General features: G+C 40.7%; 1 protein-coding gene across 4 annotated transcripts in view; it reads left to right on the forward strand.

The window, feature by feature from the left end:
- POC1A (POC1 centriolar protein A) overlaps positions 1-20,931 on the forward strand; it is a 180,428-nt gene that overhangs the window by 153,957 nt on the left and 5,540 nt on the right. For 2 of the 4 annotated variants that reach the window (XM_072650258.1, XM_072650255.1), the window contains exon 11: positions 11,354-11,512. The exons of the other annotated variants lie outside the window; for them this stretch is intronic. In XM_072650258.1, the coding sequence (XP_072506359.1) occupies positions 11,354-11,497 (144 nt within the window). In that variant the 3' untranslated portion in view covers positions 11,498-11,512. Of the gene's footprint in view, positions 1-11,353; positions 11,513-20,931 lie in introns of those variants that run through there. 4 annotated transcript variants of the gene reach the window in all.

A 20,931-nucleotide genomic window follows, 5' to 3' on the forward strand; every position in this document is an offset into this window, starting at 1 on the left:
TGTTGTAACCGATGGCTCCACATGTGGATGGTGTGGTGGTGGCTGATGGAACACCTGTGTTTTCTTGGTGTTAATTATTAGGCTAAAATTAGCACAGATAGCAGAGAATTGATCCATACTTCATTGCATGTCAGCTTCAGAGGCTGCATTGAGTGCACAATCATCTGCAAACAGCAAATCGTGTACCAACACTCCCTCCACTTTGGTCTTGGCTTTTGTAGCCTTTTCAAATCGAAGAACTTACCATCAGTAGGGTGTTTGATCTTGATACCATATTTATCCTCATTGGAAACATTTGACAACATGGCTGAAAACATCATGCTAAAAAACATGGGAGCAAGCACACAGCCCTGTTTCACTCCATTGGTGACTGAGAAGGCACAAGAGCATTGTCCACTATCCAGAACCTGGGCAAACATGCCATCGTGAAATTGACGTATGATATTGATGAACTTCTCCAGGCAACCAAATTTTGACATAATTTTCCATAAGCCCTCATGACTAACAGTGTCAAAGGCCTTGGTCATATCTACAAACGTTGTGTAGAGATCTCCGTTCTGCTCCTGGCATTTCACCTGGAGTTGTTGGGCAGCAAACACCATGTCGACAGCTCCTCTGCCCTTTCTGCAGCCACACTGGCTGTCAGGTAGATGACCATTTTCCAGGTGAAGGATCAGCCTATTCTAGCAAGAATTTTGCTAGCAATGACTAAGAGAGAGATCCCCCTGTGATTGTCACAGGACAGTCTATTCCCTTTACCCTTATAGAGATGGACAATGCAGGCATCCTTGAACTCCTGAGGAAGAACATCCTCTTGCCATATAACCTGGAAAATTTCAGTCAACTTTTGTATGAGCAATAATCCCCCTACCTTGTAAATCTCAGCTGGAATAGAATCAGCACCAGGTGCTTTGCCACATGAAAGGAGCCTGATGGCCCTCAAAACCTCTTCTTCAGTTGGAAGTTCAGCAAGGAGGGATTGACTTCAACCTGAGGTAAACGGTTAATGGCCTCAGCATTGATTGATGATGGTCTGTTGAAAACACTATGGAAGTGTTCAGCCCATCTCTCTAGGATCATGTCCTTATCACTAATCAATGTGGCTCCATCAGCACTGAGTAGTTGTGATGCACCATAGGTAGAGGGTGTGTTCAGGAATACTGGTACCTCGAGTGAGGGCTGCCTTCCACCTTTGGTGTTCACTTGATTCACCTAACTCTTACCTGTTGTGCCAAGAAGCTGTAGCATGTACAGTGGCCACATCCCACTAAACCACTTCGTCAGATGAGCTAAATCATGTTGAGGGTAACTGAGGGGTCTCAAACCTGTTAGTGAGTTAAGAGGATGTCAACTCCAAGCATGTGAAGACTCCCCTGGTGGAATGGGCATATGAGAACAATGAAGGCACCTTGAAGAAGGTTAGACATCAAAGACACTAAGATTATCCACTGCATCTCAAGCCATTGCCAGTCATCTTGACTCTGTCCTGCCACTGAACTTTGATGACTCTGGAAGAGAAGGAGGCTGGCAATTTCATGCAACCCTGCCTCAGCTAAATCTAATTTATGCATGAATCAAAAGACATCACCCATACCATTTTCCCATTTTTACCTATCTCAAAAGCCTGTGGCAACAAGTAAGTGATGAAGCAGCAGGTGCAGATACCCTGGGAGCTGTAGTCACAACACTGCACACAGGTGGCTCAGACCATAGGGTTGCTTTCTCACTGGAAACAGCAGTGGAATTCAGCAGTCCCCTGAGCAGCCTTTTAAGGACTGCACTGTTCACTTCCTCATGTGAGGAAGGAGCTAGAAAAGGTGCTGCACCAACATCTTACACTGTATAAAGTCAAAATGGGTACACGATTTAGGCATAAAGAGTGATACTATAAACAAATTAGGAAACCAAGGAATAGTTTGCCTGTCAGATCTATGGAGAAGGGAAGAATTTATGACCAAACAAGAGACAGAGAAGATTGTAAAATGTAAAATGGATAACTTTGATTACATTAAATTTAAAAGTTTTTTCACCAACAAAGCCAATGCAACCAAAATTAGAAAGAAACAGAAAGCTGGGAAACAGTTTTTACAGCTCGTATCTTTTAGATAAAGGCCTCACTTCAAAATATGTAGAGAACTAAGTCAAATTTATAGGATACAGGTCATTCCCTAGTTAATAAATGGTTAAAGGATATGAACAGGCAGTTTTCAGATGAAGAAATTAAATCCATCTATTGTCATATGAAAAAATGCTCTAGATCACTGTTGATTAAAAATACAAATTAAAACAGCTCTGAGGTACCACGTCACACCTATTAGATTGGCTACCATGACAAAATAGGAAAATGATAAATGTTGGAGAAGATTTGGGAAAATTGGAACACTAATGCACTGTTGATACAGTTGTGAATTGATCCAACCATTCTGGAGAGCAATTTGGAGCTATGCCCAAAGGGCTATAAAACTCTGCATACCCTTTGACCCAGCAATACCAAAGAGATCATAAAAATGAGAAAAGGTCCCACGTGTACAAAAATATTTATAGCAGCTCTTTTTATGGTGACCAAGAATTGGAAATTGAGAAGATGTTCATCAATTGGGAAAGGACTGAACAAATTGTGGTATATGAATGTAATGGAATACTGTTGTTCCATAAGAAATGATGAACAGGTGGACTTCAGAAAAACCTAGAAAGACTTACATGAACTGATGCTGAGTGAAGTGAGCAGAACCAGGAGAACATTGTACACAATAATAGCAACATTGTTTGAAGACCAACTTTGATAGACTTAGCTCTTCCCAGCAATGCCGTGATCTAAGGCAATTCCAAAAGATGCATAATGGGAAATACTATCCACATCCAGAGAAAGAACTATGGAGTCTGAATGCAGATCAAAACATACTATTTTCCCTCTCTCTCTCTCTCTGTCTCTCTGTCTCTCTGTCTCTGTCTCTCTCTTTCCTTCTTCCTCCCCCCCCCCCATTTTTTTCTTTCTCACACTTTTCCCCTTTGGTTCTAATTTCCTTTACAATGTGACTAATGTGGAAATATGTTTGCACATGTATAACCTATATTAGATTGCATGCTGTCTTGAGGAGAGGGAAACATTTAAACTCAAAATCTTATAAAAGAGAATGTTGAAAACTAAAAATAAATAATTAGAAAAGGTACCCTAAAAATTGCCTGCTTACCCAGCTCTGGCCTGATTACCTCAGTAGTTGGGGATCTTACCCTTTGGTTGAAACACACACAAAAAAAAATGTATAGAAACTTCTGCAAAGAAGATTCTCTTCATTATCAGTACGTGAAATATGTGCATACTTATAGACAACACAAAATCCAGTAGACCTTAAAGAAGAGCAGTTCTTGTGGTAAGAGAACTCAGCAGGTATCACATTCAAATAGCCCTGAAGGGAAGAAAGGATGGCACATGAAGGCTAACTTACTGAAGTCAAAGCTGGATACATGTTTTTTTCTGGAGTGGCCACACTCCAGAAGGGCAGTGCTGTGAAGCTAGTGTAGGTTTTGCAATCAAACTAATCTAATCAACAAGCTTGTATACCTACCAAAAGGAATGAAAAACAGCCTCTTGACAATACGATTACCACTTCCAAGAAAACACCACACCACCATCATCAGTGCCTGTGCTCCCACCATGACAAACCTTGATAAGGTCAAAGAAAAATTTTATAAAAACCTGGAAACCCTTTTCGTCAGTGTGCAAAAAGAGGACAAGCTTCTAATCCTGAATGACTTTAATGCCCGAGTAGGCTCAGACAACCAGACATGACAGGGAGCCCTTGGGAGTAATAGAGGTGAACACTTGTTTCTCATCACCAACACTGTCTTCCATTTATCTAAACACAGTAAAACTGCAGCAAACATTGGCATTTAATAGAGCGTGTGATTGTAAGGAGAAGAGACACACGGTATGGGAGAGTGATGACGAACGTCAAGGTCAGCTACTGTCCTGATAGTAAATTGTTCAGATAGTAAATTGAAAAGGCTGTAAGTCAAGACCAAAGTGAAGAGAGTGTTGATGCAGGACTTTTTGTTTGCAGATGATTGTGCAGCTTCTGAAGCTGAGATGCAGCAAAGTGTAGATTGATTCTCTGCTGCTTATGCTCATTTTGCCTTAACAATTGACACCAAGGAAACACAGGTGCTGCATCAGCCAACACCACGCTCTCCATACATGGAACCATTGGTTACAGCAAATGGAGTTTTGAATGCTGTAGGTAAGTTCACTTACTTTGACAATATACTTTCTAGGGATGTACAGATTGATGAGGTTGACGCATCCATCACCACGGAGCTAGCTCAGTGTTTGGGAGACTTCAAAGGAAAGTGTGGGAGAAAAAAGATGCTAGACTGACTACAAACTGAAGGTGTACAGAGCTGTCGTGTTAATCTCGTTGTATGCCTGTGAAACCTGAACAGTATACTAACTCCATGCCAGGAAACTGAATCACTGCCATTCGAATTGGCTTAGGGAGATTCTGAAGATCACCTGTCAGGATAAGATACCAGATACTGAGGTCCTTTTTTGAACTAAACTGCCAAGCATTCAAACTCTACCCCAGAGAACACAACTACAACGCACTGGCCACATCATTTGAATGCCAAACATACACTTGCCAAAAAGACTGTTTTATGAAGAACTCACACAGGGCAAGTGCTCACATGGTGGTCAGAAGAAGTGATACAAGAAGGGGCAGCAAGCTGGTACAGTTGGATAGAGCGCTGGCCCTGGAGTCAGAAGGACCCAATTCAAATCCAGCCTCAGACATTTGACACTAGCTCTGTGACTCTGGTCACTTAACCCCAATTTCATGGCAAAAAATTTACTCTCAAGGTCTCTCTTAAGAACTTTGGAATTGATTGGATAACATAGGAGATACTGGCACAGAACCACCCAACATGGCATGCCCATATCAAAGAAGGTGCTGTGTTCTATAAGCAAAGCAAAATTGAAGTAGCTCAAAAGAAATGTGAGATGCACACATTTAGAGAATCTACCCCAAATGTTCACATGAACTATTTGTGCCCAACTTGTGACAGAGTATCTGAGCTCATATTGGTCTGATCAGCCACAGTTGGATGTAACTTGACTCCACTGTAACTTGATTCTAATGTAGTGATGTCACAAGAATGAAAGATAACACTGAGACTGGAGACTCCAAAGCAACAGGACTGGAGTCAGACTCCGTGGGAGATCTGTGCTGTAGTAGGAAACTACAGTGAATTCTCATAGTGTTCTGTCACTGATGCCCAGGTCTCAAGCTGCCTAAAGGGAGGATGTTTCCTCCCTAGGACCAGTGGTACAGGTTGACTAAAAAGCTAAATTGGATTATATATAACATGCACCTTTCCTTTTGGACCATCTCAAAGACTGAAAATGTGGAATCAGTCTTACCTGTTCAAACTAGCTTTTACCTCATTTAGATTCTAAACTTAGAAACAGATGTAATAAAAGTAGCACTTTGTGTTATTGAATCATATGAGTTATATTTTGAGAAGATGGTGTTCAGTACCCTCTCCTAGAACTGCATTGCTAGGAAGAACTCCGTGCCTTATTTCCAATTAGTTCACCCAATGGTATGTACTAAAGGAACTCTGAGAGGATTTCCATTAGAAATTTCTTTTCAGAAAAAAAAAAACTCTCTGAAATGATCCCCAGCACCATATGTGGCTATGGGACACTGTCCTAAAGCCTCTCAGTGAGGGAATTGTGAAAGGAAAAATTCCTATTTATAGTGTTAAGGGTCTTCAGAGCAAGGTTACACAGAAAAGACAGGATTTGAACCCAGTTTTTCGGAGTCATGATCCAGCACTCTTTTCACTGTTCCGTGTGTATTTTAGGGTGAAAGCCAATGAAAAGTATCGTTTAAATAACCTACTTGAAAAGTGTTGTCATGCTATCTTTACTCTTTGTTTTACTTTCTTTAAAAAAAAAAAAGCCACCTTATTGATATCACCTTCAAACCAGCTGAGAGTAATTGGGTGTTGCTGTCAAAGGGTTGAGAAGTTGCTGCACTAGTACCGCAACATTGACTTCTGGTGTTCTTTGATGACTTAAGAAGATTCTTGTGAGATTGTGTCTTAACAGAATCGAGTGCCAACTGCTCTGCAAGCTAAAATGTGGGCTTCTCAATTTCTGGTTTCATCTTGAAGAGTAAATTTTCACAGGAGTATCCTGAGCCATTGAGTGAAAACTTCCATAATGACTTCGGTTTTCTTTGAGAGGAAGAGACTGCTTCGGAGTTCTTCAAATGGAATTGTGCACCCCACTTTGGTTAATAGCTTAAAAGTAGAAAAGTTTTACAATTTCTGTTTACAAATGGGCTCTTGTTATGTGTTCAAAGTCGGAAATGCTTCCATGTATGTTTGAATGCTTCAGTTGGAGACTGGCATTTCACCATTACCTATGAGGCAGAACAGATGGTTCCCATTGTCTATGGAAACAGCTTGTCAGTCCCTGGCATAGAAACTCTTGGATACATGTAGCACCTTTTACTTTGGGAGTTAACTCTTAAAGTAGATAATGGAATGATGCCAGGCTTTATAAACACTTTGTAGTTTTTCTCAGTAGTCTCTGTACACACACACACACACACACATACACACACACACATATACTCACTCACTCATGTTTTTACCTGGACCTCATATAATTTTAAGAAATTGTGAGAGTTTGGGGTATTTATGCTTTGGCCTTATGATTGAGGATTAATTATAAATAGGTAGTCACCCTTTTGGTAGTTGGTCACCCATTGAGGTGCAGCTGCCCCTGCCCTTCCTGTCCTTCACCTTATAGGCTGTTTTTTGTAACTCTAGTCCCTACTTTTAAAATTCCAGTGACCAAACTAAGCAGCTCTTTTTCATTCTTTTCTCACTTATGCCTGTCCCTTTGACATCGATAGCCTGGCCTTCTCGGGGCTTTAATCCCACAAAGGATGGGCACACATTTAAGGATTGGCTTCTGAAAGCATAGATGTCTAGGGACCTGAATCTGAGCATACTTAGAGCTGCTCTGGAAGAGATACTACATCATTAAGAGCCACAGACCTCATCTGGAGTTTAGATAAGCCTTTTGGTCTCCAAAGCAGCGTGTATATGTTTTTATGTGTATTGTCCTTCAAACACATACACATATATGCATATATATAGAAGAGAAGAGGGCAAAAAGAAGCCTCCAAAACAGATGCAGTAATGAAAAGGAGGGTGTAAAGAACAAGAACAAAAATGTAGGTCCAAGCACAATCAAAAGGAGGCTGAGCCCTAGAAGAAGCAGGCCAGTGTGGCTCTAAGAAGAGACACACCCAGGAAGGGGCATTGGATCTAGGAGGGTAATAAATAACTGGGTGACAACAAGTGGGAGAATATTTGAGAAGCAAAGGGGAGGAGTGTGGGTCAAAAGAGAAATGAGAAACAAGGGAGAAGAGCAATGCAAAGGATTTAAAAATATGAGAAGGAAAAAGAGCTGCAAAAGAAATGTTGTACTCTTATCTTGTACAGTTATGTTCATGAAGACTGAAGAAAACATTATTAGAAATATCATGTATGAGGCCAATTGTATCTGGCTTAGGATATTGATTTTAGCCATTTCTGGAAAAATGGGAAAATAACTATTCCTTTGGCTTTTTGAACATAGATTTCACTTTGTTCACTTAAATGACCCCCATAGTAACCTAGTCCTCCTACTCACGGTGCCCCTGAAAAGCACTTCCTGCTTTTCATTCTGTCCACATGTCAGAGGTGAGATGTTCTGTCTATTTAAATGAAGACAGCATGATATAATAGAAAGAAAGCTGTACTCGGGAGGCGGAGACCTGGGATTGATCCTGTGATATTAGACAAGTCACTTCCTGTAGGTCTCAGTTTCCTCTTCTGTAAAGTGGGAATCATTTTATTTGTACCATCTACATCACAGGCTTTTGTGGAGAGGAAATGTGATAACTGGATAACATGCCACGGAAAGATCCATTTCTAATCTTATAAGGCCCAGGTCCCAGGGAGGACGACTCAGGCTTGTTCTTTATGGTGCAGTGGAAAGAGTACTAGGTGTAGAGTCAAAGGAATTAGGTTCAAAGCCCACCTCTGGGAGACCTTGCTGTGGCCCACTAGATGAGAGATCCAGAAATCATGCTCAACTTAATAGCCCCTTGTTTTTCCCAATACATATTATTATATAAACTGCATTTTATGTAAACTAAAGGTAGGCAAGGTACTTCATCAGGAAGCTCAGAAGCAAGTTTAGGGGAATATGTACTGTATAGGGAAGATACATTTTTAGATATGGCCAGTGTGTTAATTTTTTTTTCGCTTGATTATACTTATTTATTACAAGGGATAATTCTGAGGCAGAGTGTTTTCAGTTGTAAGTGACAGTGTTGTTTATTTTAATCATTACAACATTTTCAAAGAAATGTCATTCCAAACTTTTTTTAATATGTTGAATAGTTTTGCTGGACTGCTTTTTTCTCTTTATTTCTTACAAGGGATGACTCTCAGGGAAAGCGAGGGGAACCAGATAACATTGGGAAATGTAGTTGATGTAAAAACAAGATATCAATAAAATAAATTATTTTTTTTCTAAAAAGTAAGAAAAAGTCATAATTTTCTGGAAGGCAGAAATTGGGCCATATATATGTTTTTCTTATCTCGCATTCAGCATCTAATGTGATGTAGTACATATAGGCAATTTTTAAATGAATGCACATAGGAAGAGGGAGAGGTGGTGCCATAAACTGGTAGTATTTCATTTCCAAAATCAGACAGTTTTGAGTAGTAAGTTGTTAGGCTTTGTTTTCTCAGTTGTGTTCCTGACCTAGCCATGGGAGTAGGTTGTTCCTGGGTGGAAGGTTGGGCAGGGCCAGATACAGCTCCCCTTCTATGGGTTTAAATGATAAATCTTTGGGTGTCACTCCAGTTCGTGGGAAATCATAAAAAAATCCTGGTGCTTCTACAGATGACCCCTTTTACATTCAGTTCAGAAGGTCCTTTGGTGTGCTCTGTAACATTTCTTACTCTTCTTGAGCACCGAATAAAATAAAAGCTAACCATGTTCATTTTCTCCTGATGAGAGGTAAGTCACAATGTCTTCTTTCCCGGAGAGGGGAAATTAAGGTGTGACTAAAACATCATTGTTCCACAGCTCCTGGGAGACCTCTAGAGAATGAGTCAGGATAAAAATATTGAGTCTCCCCCCACACCCCTCTCCACTCACAAACTAAGTTTGCCATTGAATGTAGCCTTATTCCCCAGTCAAGAAAAAGCCAAATTGATGTCTAAAGCTTAAGTGTTACCCCCCACCTTCAAAAAAAAATATAGTTTTACATTCACTAATCTAATATCTGAAGTGGCTGTCCTGTTCTGACCCCAGAAGGAATTCTTCCTTGACGTTAGATTTAATAGATGACATTACTAAGCAGAAAGCTAGGTCACTTGGGAATTTTTTTTATTGTTCCTCAAAGCTGTTCTTATCCTTTTTGAACTTCAATAACCTCAATCTGTTTATCAATCTGTATTCAGTTTCCATTGATATGCCCATTCCTCTGCACTTCAAGACTTCTCCAATGCTGCCAATTATCCCTCCTCCAAAATTCTGATGTCCAAAATTCTCTTCAGACCACAGCTCCTTCTCCCTTTTTCACTTCTACCAGATCTCTTCATACTCATGATTACTTCTGGCCCCTTGAGCCTCCCCACCCCTGTTCTGTCACTGCCAGAATCTAGACCCCAATCTAGACCTCATGGTTCAGCATGCTCCACTGTGACTGTTCCAGAACTTGTCCTGGTTGCCTTCCATTCCTTTCACTTACCTTGTACTTTTAGAAGGTAGCTTTGGCTTCTATTTCTCTCATGAAATCAAGGCCATCTGTCCTTAACTCCTTAAACTCTTTGCCTCCACCCTTTGCAGTTCCTTTGTATTCGCCCTTCACTTCCAAGGAGATGACCTTCCTCCTTTCCAAAGCTAACTCTACCATCTGAGTCATTGATCCCATATTCTCCCACATCAGGATTTCTTTCATCCGGCATTCATTTCCTGTTTCTTGCATTTTCAGCCTCTTCCTCTCTGCTGGCTGTTTCTCTTCTGTTTAGAAATATCCTCTGGTCTCTCTTCTCCAAAATGAAAAAGAAAAATACTTTCTTCCAGTTGTTATCTCCTTTCTTGACCTATTACTCAATCTCACTCCTCCCTTTTATTATTAAATTTTTTGAAAAGGTAGTGTACAAACAATCAAAAATTACCCTCGTTTCTACTTATTGATGTGTATGTTGTTTTCTCTGTGTGAAAAGTAAGCTCCTTGGAGTTATCTTCAAGGACTATTTCTTTTTTGTCTTCCTATCCCCATCTCCTAGTACAGAGCCTGGCACACAACAGGTGCATAAACAATGCTTGCCGAATGTTATATTCTTGGTTCAGTCGTCATGATCTTGCTTTACAAAATGTTTTCTCAAAGGCAAGCTAATCCCAGATCCAATGGCCTTTTCTTTTTTATTTTCTGTATTTATTTTTAGTTTTTAACATTCATTTAAACCACAAGATTTTGAGTTCCAAATTTTCTCCCCATCTCCTCTTTCCCCCCACCCTGAGACATCCTGCATTCTGATTACCCTTTCCCTCAGTCTGCCCTCTTTTCTATCATACCCCTCCCTTCCCTTATCCTCATCTTCTCTCTTTTCTTGTAGGGCAAGATAGATTTCTATCTTCTAATACATTACCTGTATTTCTCATTTCCCAATTGCATGCAAAAACAATTCTCAACATTCGTTCCTAAATCTTTGAGTTCCAATTTCTCTCCCTTCCTCCCTCCCCACACATCCCCACTGAGAAGGCAAGCAATTCAATATAGGCTATATGTGTGTAGTTTTGCTAAAGACTTCCATAATAGTCATGTTGTAAAAGACTACCTATATTTCCCTCCATCCTGTCCTGCCCCCCATTTATTCTATTTTCTCTTTTGTCCTTGTCCCAAGTGTTTACTTCTAATTACTCCCTCCTCCCAGTTGCCCTCCCTTCTATCATCCCCCTTACACTTCTTGTCCCCTTCTCCCCTACTTTCCTATAGTGTAAGATAGATTTTCATACCAAATTGAGTTCAATAACCTTTTCTTAACCCCCATTGTCCTTAATCCTTTGGTGGCATTGGACCCTTTTGCTTCTGGATGCTGCTTTTGCCTCATCTTCAATGATACTAGACTCTTGGGATTGACCTCCTACCTTCCAACCTCTTTTGGATTGACCACCTTTCCTGTTTATTTCCCTTGCTTCTGTGTCTCCCTCCCCCAGTGTAGGAGCCCCCTAAGGCTCTGTCCTTGTGCCTTCTCTTCTCTGTTCTCTTTACAGCCTCTCCCTTGGCAAGTTGCCCTGCTCCCGCAGCTTCAGCTGCTACCCTGTATGGGAGCAGACCCACAGTGGAGTGAAATGGGAAGGAGGTGGCATGGAAACTTCCTCTGCACTTTCCCTATTCTCACATGGTATGGTGATTAGTGTCATATCTTATTTTCTCCTTCTAGATTATAAATTCTTTAGCATTTCTTTGTCAAAATAATTGAATAGATTTGTTTGCTGAGGAAAAAATGAATATTGTATTTATTTACTTGAATTAAATTGAATCCCTTCTCTTATCTGACCAAAGCCAGTGACTTTTCTTCAGGGCCTTGAGATTGCTGTGCAATCACATGCAGGCTCCCTGGGCCTTGTTCCTAATCCCAGGGCAGCTTTTTTCCTGATTTGCCCATGATGCTCTTGGGCTCTTTCCCCTTGTTGCCTATCTGATGTGTGATAAGAGAATTCACATTCTGTTATCTGCCAAGGTGAGATGAAATTAAAATAAATATTCTGCAAAAACACCATCTGCTATATTCCAAAGCCAAACATAAATGTGATTTAGAGTATTTAGTGTTTTGTTTTGTTTTTCTAAGCCATGGCCTCCATCAGCTAATGACAAGTTTAAAGTTAATGCTGAGTAAAAGATAATGAAGTCTTTAGAAAGTGTGGCTAAAAATTAATGCCCAGAGACCTGCTATCATTCATGTTTTCATACAGTTGAATTCTTTGGTCAAGGACACTGGTTGGAGAAATGATGGCCAGTGTTGTTTGGCAGCACTTCTTTGTGATTCTGATTCTTGTCAACCATTAAGAATAAAGTTAAATGTCAGGCTTAGAGGAACAGAGGCCACTGTTTTCAACTGCAGCAGTATGTTGATCATTTGGCAGTGTTCATGCTGAGCTTCGTGTTATTAATTTTCAAGGATGTCTATTTTAAAATGTTTCCCGATTTCTTATAGCATAATTATTAAATTAGCCAGACTAAGAAAGTGAGTGACATTAACATTCTCAGAAGCAGAAATGAGGGAGGTAATTGTCTTTCTGCTCTTGACTTAGTACCTTTGTGGCATCCCATGAATCAAGACGTGGGCATAGCTTTTCCATTTGTTTCCTTTAAAACATTCTTGTTCTTAGGACTTTTTTCCTGTAATGTGGTTATTTCAGGGAATTTTCTTATAATACTTTAAAATTAATACATATTTGTAAGCTAGAATCCAGAGAGACGACTCCCATTCCAACTTAGTTTGTAACATGTGCACAGTGAGAATTTCTGAATGAAGGTACGTTTTATAGACCCATCAATAAATGTACTTACTGTGTGTCCCTAATACTGCTCTTCCTCTCCCTCATAAACATCTGCTGAATTGAAGACAAAGTAGAAATAGAGACAGACAGACTCCAAGACAAGTTACGGCAGGAAGCACCATGGAAAATGAGATTAGAAAAACATTGATCAACTACAAATAATATACCATTGAACACAGCATAGAAATATACCATTAAAGTTAAAAAACATTTTCCTCCTTCCTGTTAATCAGGAAACAAAATTTTTTAAACATATAAGGGTATGAGCTTTTTCTGTTGGAAAATATATTGTGTAAAAAGACAGCGTATCAAATTTAACTCCTTTTTTTTTCCCCCATACCCTCCAACGGCTTAAATGAATTGCAGAAGTGAAGGTGAGAGACCAGGCAAATCAAGATCAAGGAAGGAGCCATGGATGTGAATGATAGTGTCCCCTTCAAAGAGATACTTCCATTTAGAGATGCATGACTGCTCTCAGTGCAGAATTGCAAAGGTATCTTTTGGTTTAGCCATTATCTATCCCGTCCTCAGCTAGTGATTAGAGAAGATCATGGGGACAGAACCAGAGGGAACTCTGCTCCTAAAGAAAGTGTTTGAGAAATAATTGGAATCATGATGCAAAAGGCTATAATCAAGCCAAGATTAGATTTAGAATGTGGGATGGAGGTGGGAAGCCAGGTGCCAAAGCAGATCTTCAGACCAGAGAGGTCAGTCCTGGATCAGGAGGACAAGATGCAAGGAGTCAACTGCCTATCTGACTCCACCTCTGCCCCAAAGCATTGGCCTTTTATACCAACAGTACGTATTTTCTGCCTCTGTCTTCCACGGATATGTCAGTGTGGTGACAATATTTGCCCCACATCCTTAATGAGTTACATCATTAAGGCAGTGGGCCCAGGCAATACACTTTAGCCATGGAGGCAGGCATGAAGTAAAATTCATGAAGGCCGAGGGCAGAGTAATTAGCTAGAAAAGAAAGCCAGACTGGCTAAATATCAGATGGACTGTGTGTGTGTGTGTGTGTGTGTGTGTGTGTGTGTGTGTGTGTGTGTGTATACACATGTGTATATACGTGGGACATTAGGGTTCATAATGGACTATAAGATGACCATGAGTTCAGTGACAAGAGCAGTCTTTTGAACAGATATAGGAACCTATCTTGTCCAAGCCAGGAAGACATTTTCCCCTCTTGTCTGATCTGGTTAGACCTTTCCAAGTTCTAGGGACAGTTCTGGGTTCAACATGTTGGAGTTAAGCACCACTAAGTCATATAATTGTTGGAAAATGAGAACTGTAAAGACGGATGTGAGACTGTTTGATTTAGAGAAGAGAAAGGAGAAGACTAATTTAAAAACAGTCTTTAAGGGCACCATGCCAGATGGTGACTAGCTCCTTTCCATCTTCCTTTGAAGGAGAAGAAATAGACTTAAATGAGAATAGTTTTTTATTTCAATCAGTAAACCTTTATTAAACTCCTCCTGTGTACTAGGCACTGTGCTTAAGCCCTGTGGATACAAAAAGAGTCAAAAGATCTGCTCTTGAGGACTTATAATCTTCTGGGGGAGACAACAAGCAAACAATTATGTGCATTCTATACAGTACAAATAGGAAATAGTTAATAGAGGGAAAGTACTAAAATTAAGTGGGATTGAGAAAACTTTCCTGTAGAAGATGGGATTTTAGTTGAGACTTTGAAGGAAGCCGGAGAAACCAGGCAATAGAGATGAGGAGGGAGACCATTCCACATATAGGGAACAGGGAAAATTTCCAGAGCCGAGCATTTGATTTGATAGATAGATCTGATAGAAGAAAACAGTTTTTGAGAGAAGAGTAATAGGAAGATGGTAGAATCTTTTCAGGTATGCTTTTTCTAATAGAGTGGATCCGTGTCACAATTTCTCAGGACTTGTGTCTTTTGCTGTACAATGAGAGAGTTAGACTAGAACTTCCAGCTCTGGTATTCTGTGACTAACACATATCTGAGAAGGTTTAAGGATTGTTCTGGATCCCTCCAAGCTGTTTAGGTTCTGCCCCATTCTCCCCACTTCCCACTTCACTTCTGTTTAAAAAGAAAACAGAGCCAGTCCATCATCAGGAGGCCCACAGGACATTTTCCATTATTGATCACTGATTATGCCTCTATGTCTCACCATAGACACTACTGGATTATGAAGAAGTCATAGCTTCCTCAACTGATATGCTGAACTACTCTGTGCAGTTATCTAGGACGCCAGTGGTGTCACTGGGCTCTTATAGAAAGAAGGAGATGCCATTCCTTTCCTCTTTGTTGAAGTAGGAGCCAAAGTAAATTGAGTTCGTTTGACTGATAATTCCATTTAGAAAGTTTTTGTTCCCTTTTAAACTACAAATATATTGAAAAGGAAAGGCTATGTTAAAAGCCTGGTTACCAAGGCCTCAGAATGTTTGTTTTTAAGCAGTAGGACACAGATATTCTACTTTATCTCAGACAGTGCTGATATTGTCTCCAGGTTCCAATGGCCCTAGAGCAGCAAGAGAAGGCACTTGGAGGACATCCAAGTGCTGAGCATCATGAGCACTAGTGGAGAAGACAGAACACTTAGGGTTCCCTTTTGCTGGGAAATAGCAAGGGTTCTGAAACATCTGTCTGTGCAGAGAACATTAATGGATCTTACCATTGCCCCAGGAGAGTCAGAGGAGTGGACCTAGAGTGGTCTGGACTTAGGTTCAGGTCCTGCCCTTCACACTAGCTGTGTGCACCTGGGCAAGTCATAACACTTCTCTGAGCCTCACTTTTCTCATCCGTAAAATGGGGATAACAACCCCCCCTACCTAAAATGAGATAATGTTTGTAAATCACTTTGCAAACCTTAAAACATTATGTAAATGTGAGCTGTTCAATATGTGTGAAAAGGTGTGAAAAGGAGAAGTAATTGAAAAGTGTGTAACCACACATGGATTAATCAATTAATAACCATTTATTAAGTACCAGTTATGTTCCAGTCCTGGATTAAGTTTATGCTTTAGAGGTGGGACCAAGAAAAATATTAAGGACATGGATTTAATTCAGAAAGGGAACTTAACATCTATTGAATGCAACCCCCTCATTTTACAGATGAGGAAACTGAGACTCAGAGAGGTTAATGGACTTAACCAGGACTGCAAGACTCATAAGTATCTAAATCAGGATTTGATCTTAGGTCTTCCTCAGTTCCTTTGAACTTGGGCAGCTGGGTGGGACAGTAGATAGAGTACCAGGCCTGGAGTCAGAAAAATGCCACTTCCTGAGTTCAAATCTGGCCTCAGAAACTAGCTATGTGACCCATGGCAAGTGACTTAAGTTTGTTTGCCTCAGTTTCCTCATCTAGATGAGGAAATGAACTGAAGAAGGAAATGGCAGATCATTCCAGTTTCTTTGCCAAGAAAACCCCAAATGGAGTCATAGAGTCAAACACGACTGGAAAGACTGAACAACCTCCTAACTCTAAGGGCTCTGTCTACTACACCACCTGGCTTCCTTTGCTTTCAATTACAAAGTGGTTTTGTATATAAAATTTGAGGACCCCAAATTAGTATTGGTCTGTCTTTTCTCTCTACCTTTGTAAAACCTGTTTCATTCAAATGTTCCTACTTCCCTTTACCTCTAGGCCCTTGGAGTAATCACTCCTGAGGATTGACTCCTGCCCTACTAGGAAACATGTAAAAGCTTCCAGATTTATGGCGAGCTATCTCAGTGTCAAGATTCTTTTTGCTCTTCGTACTCAGTGTCCTTCTTGGAGTTAGTCAAGTTTTCTGCCTAGACTCTCTCCTTGGATTTTAGAGCATTTGCTTACTTTGACCTCTGGTGTGTGTTTAGTTATTTGAGCTTTCCCTGACTCCCTAGACTTTTGACTTTCCTACTCAGATTTGACCTATTTCTTTGCTCTGACCTTTGATTTCCCCTCCAAACTGTGTGCCTCTTTCCAGACTTTAGCTATATTTTGACTGTGGGCCTCTGGGTACAGTCATGGATAGTAGTGTGCTACATTGCTGCTCTGTTCTTCTGACCCCAGCCCTTGGCACTATATCTGTAACCCACTGTGACAGTTACTGTGACCCATTTGTTAACAGTCAAAATCAGAATACATCATTTAAGTAGGTCACTGTATAAGTATGTCATTAGCTTCTAAGACAAAATAATTATAATATTTGGACCAAGGTGTATCTGTCATTGACTAAAGACTGAGTAAAAGTTCGCACCTTCAGCAGGGAAGAACCATTCACAAAATAATGACCCAAGTTGTTCCATACTCCCTCATCCCCTACCCCAGCCCCACTTTGATTCACATAAAGAACTGTGAGACCCTGTGTTGTTGTCACTGCTGTTAGTATGAGAAAAGTGTTGGCTGAGCTAGATTCCTGCTAGGAAATTCAAAAGTGTGAAATACTAACAATATTATGGAAAGTTCGACCCATTCCCATTGACTTTTAAACACTAAGGATTATAAGTCAGATGACTTCAGTTCCTATAAATGGGTGGTAAACATTGACCCCAGAAATGTCAACAAGCCCCTCTATCCATTTGTTTATTGGTCTTCTCTGCTGGGAAGGAACACTACCCCCGGTTTGTAGATATGCTGATCTTAAAAATAAAGAGCTTCCGGGAAGCCAGCCTCTTTCCTTACATTTATCCTTGCCAGGAGTCCAGAAAGAGTAGGCCTCTAGGCTTTCCTTGTAATAGGACTAATGACTCTCCTGAATCCTCTCATCCATTTCCTGTAGGAATTCATAATTTCTTAGAGAACCATGTAACACAGAGTTCTTCCCCCATCTTGGTTCCATGCTTGTGCTTTCCTTTCCCTTCCAGTTTGCTACTAGACCACTTTAGTGACCACCTTCCAAAGGGCTGAGCTAATAATGCAGTAGGCTGTACCTTGGTACTGTAAAATAGGTGATATGTTTCTCTTTAAAGGACTTTTATTTTGAAATTTTTAATGCCTTGACATAAAAGGAAGAAATGAGCAATGTGGAAAACAAAAAAATCCTCAAGCAGTACGTGAGGCTCCATGTGGGCGTGACTAGAACCTAAAGAATGATCTGAGACCCCTCTAGCCTCTTTAAAGCAGCTCCTCTGTGTGTGTTCGTCCTTCATTGCCATCAGAGAAATAATGACATGACTTGCACTTGACTTTGTTTTGAGTGAAGGAGGGCTGTGCATGTCACCAGCTTCACTTCTCCAGAGCCATCTGAATCCAGTGACCTGATATTCATCAGGATGACTGGAGATGACCCAGGATGAGGCAGTTGGGGTTAAGTGACTTGCCCAAGGTCACACAGCTAGTGAGAGTCAAGTGTCTGAGGTGAGATTTGAACTCAGGTCCTCCTGACTCCTGCACTGGTGCTCTATCCACTGCATCACCTAGTAGCCCCAGAGCAGCTCCTCTATCCCATTCCTGGCCCTCCACAGGATCATTGACTATAGCTGTAGAGCCACAAAGGTCATCTAGTCCAACCCCCTCTGCCCCTTTTCCACATGAGGGAGCTGAAGTTGAGTGACAGAAATAGTGATGAGCAGAGCTGCCATTCAGACCCAGGTTTTAGGGTTGAATTCAAGTTGAACCCTGTCCACAAGCCACTGCTGGTGCTTTGGAAATTGGCTCCTGTTGGAAAGGTGGGAAGTTTGACCACCATTATGGTTTTCCTGTCTCCCAGTTAATAGCCCTGGAGCTGCCATTGTCAGGCAGCAAGTGTTCTCAGCTGCCCACTTCCCAAGTCCTGGTCACTTTGGCCAACTCTTTTTCTAGCTGGACTGGGATTCCTCTTCATCCATCCTCATCCTCAGACTGTTGTCACGCATTGAGAGTGTTTGTTCTGTGACTTGAAACTCTTAACACCAGGTACATTGCTTAGAATACTCAGCTAACCATTGGAGAGAATGGATACTATACACTTTGGGTTTTGTGGGAAGAGTTTATAGACTAAGCATAAGGTCATGAAATTTCATCTGGCCTGGGAGACCAGTTCCCAAGGTATTTCTAGGTTTTATTAGATATGTGAATAGGAAGCTTCCTTGACACAGCACAGACATGAAAAGCTTTCTTGCTTACTAGGGACCCAATACAGTACTGCTGACAGAGGCCAAACTCCTGGGGAAACCACTCTACCATTAGTTGAAATTAAATAGCAACTTTTTGTTTGTTGAAGAGTATGGGATCTTAAATAGAGCCCTTTCTAAACCCAGGTACTGTACTCTCATTTAACCTAGAGTCTTAGTACACTTCTGATTCACTCTTGGGAGGCCTGGGAAAGGAGAGCTTTGCCTTGAATAGTTAAGTCATTTTGATTCCTTTTGTGCAAGTAAGTCAGTAGTCAGAGCATCTAAATTATTCATAGAAAAGCCATGATCAAAAAAAGAGCCTAGACATTATCTTCCATGAAATTATCGAGGAAAACTGTCCTGATATTGTAGAATCAAAGGGCAAAATAAATTTTGAAAGAATCCATTGATCACCTCCTGAAAGAGATCCGAAAAGAGAAACTCCTAGGAATATTGTGGCCAAATTTCAGAGTTCCAAGGTCAAGAAGAAAATACTGCAAGCAGCTAGAAAGAAACATTTCAAGTATTGTGGAAGTACAATCAGGATAATAAAGGATCTGGCAGTTTCAACATTAAGGGTTCAAAGAGCTTGGAGTAGGCTATTCCAGAAGTCATAGGAACAGGGATTAAAACCAAGAATCACCTACCCAGCAAAACTGAGTATAATATTTTAAGGGAATAAATGGTCATTCAGTGATATAGAGGACTTTCAAGCATTCATGTTGGAAAGACCAGAACTGTATAGAATATTTGACTTTCAAACACAAGAATCAAGAGAAACTTGAAAAGATAAATAGGAAAGATAAATCATAAAAGACTTTCTAAAGCTGAACTGTTTACATTCCTACATGGAAAGAAAATATTTAAAACTCTTGAGACTTTTCTCAGTATTTGAGTAGGTGGAGGGATTGTACATACACACACACATACACACAAAAACACACACACACACACATAGATAGAGAGTACGGGCTGTGTTGAATCAGAAGCGATGATATCCACAAAAAATAAAAATAAAAATTAAGGGGTGAGGAAGGAAAATACTGGGAGGAGGAAGGGAGAGATGGAATGGGGCTGGCTATAACTCATAAACGAGATAAAGAAAAATCTTGTTCAATGGAAGAGAGAAGGGAGAAGGAGAGAGGGGAAAAGTGAAGCTACTCTCTCCACATATGGCTGAAGGAGGGAATAACATGCTCACGAAATTTGGTAGGAAAATCTCTTATACTACAGGAAAGTAGGGGAGGAGGTGACAGGTGGGGTGAGGGGAATGATAGAAGGGAGAGCAAATGGGAGAAGGGAGTAACTTGAAATAAACACTTTTGGGAAGGGACAAGGTCAAATGAGGGAATAAAAAAACAAGGGGCGATAGAGTAGGTTAGAGGGCAATATGGTTAGTATTACACAATATGATTATTATGGAAGTCTTTTGCAAAACAACACATATATAGCCTGTATTGAATTGCTTGCCTTCTCAGTGGAGATGAGTGGGGAGGGAGGGAGGGAAAGAAGGTAGAATTCAAAGTATTAGAAACAAATGTTGAGAATTATTACTGTATATAACCGGGAAATAAGAAACACAGGTACCGGAGTATAGAAATTTGTCTTGCCCCACAAGAAAAGAGAGAAGATGGGGATAAGGGAAGTGTGGGGTGTGATAGAAGAGAGGGCTCATTGAGGGAAGGGGTAATCAGAATGCAAGGTATTAGGGGTGGGGGGAGGGGAGAGATGGGGAGAAAAATTGGCCATGTTACAAAGTGATGTAAAAGCAATTAGTATTAAAACAATTGACTGCATTAATTACCGAGACTAAATCAGAGACATCTTTAGTTTGGGGAAATGAATTTTAGTCTAAGTCGCCTAGAGGCAGGTAACTTCAGGTAAAGTTTGGCATTGATGGAAAAGTTAAGGTTTCAATGGTAAATCTGATTTTATGATAGTTATTTAAGCAGGAACTAGAACAGGTACAGAAAGGCACGTACGCCACCTAAGACCTGCCTCAGAAGATGTTCCTTGGCGAACGTGAGATTACAGTCATGTCTGAAACCTGGTTATTGGAGCTTACTGTTTTAAGATGCTCTGGGACTATTAACTCCAGGTATGGACAGCAAGAAAGTCAGTCTGAGCCTCCAATCCACGATGCCAGGAAGCCTGTGAGATGCTGGTATGAACTGAAAAAGATGATCTCATGGGAAGGGTGGGAGAGCGGCTGTTCGGCCTGGGCTGAGGTAGG

This window comes from Notamacropus eugenii, chromosome 1 (genome assembly GCF_028372415.1).
Source record: "Notamacropus eugenii isolate mMacEug1 chromosome 1, mMacEug1.pri_v2, whole genome shotgun sequence".
NCBI lineage: Eukaryota > Metazoa > Chordata > Mammalia > Diprotodontia > Macropodidae > Notamacropus > Notamacropus eugenii.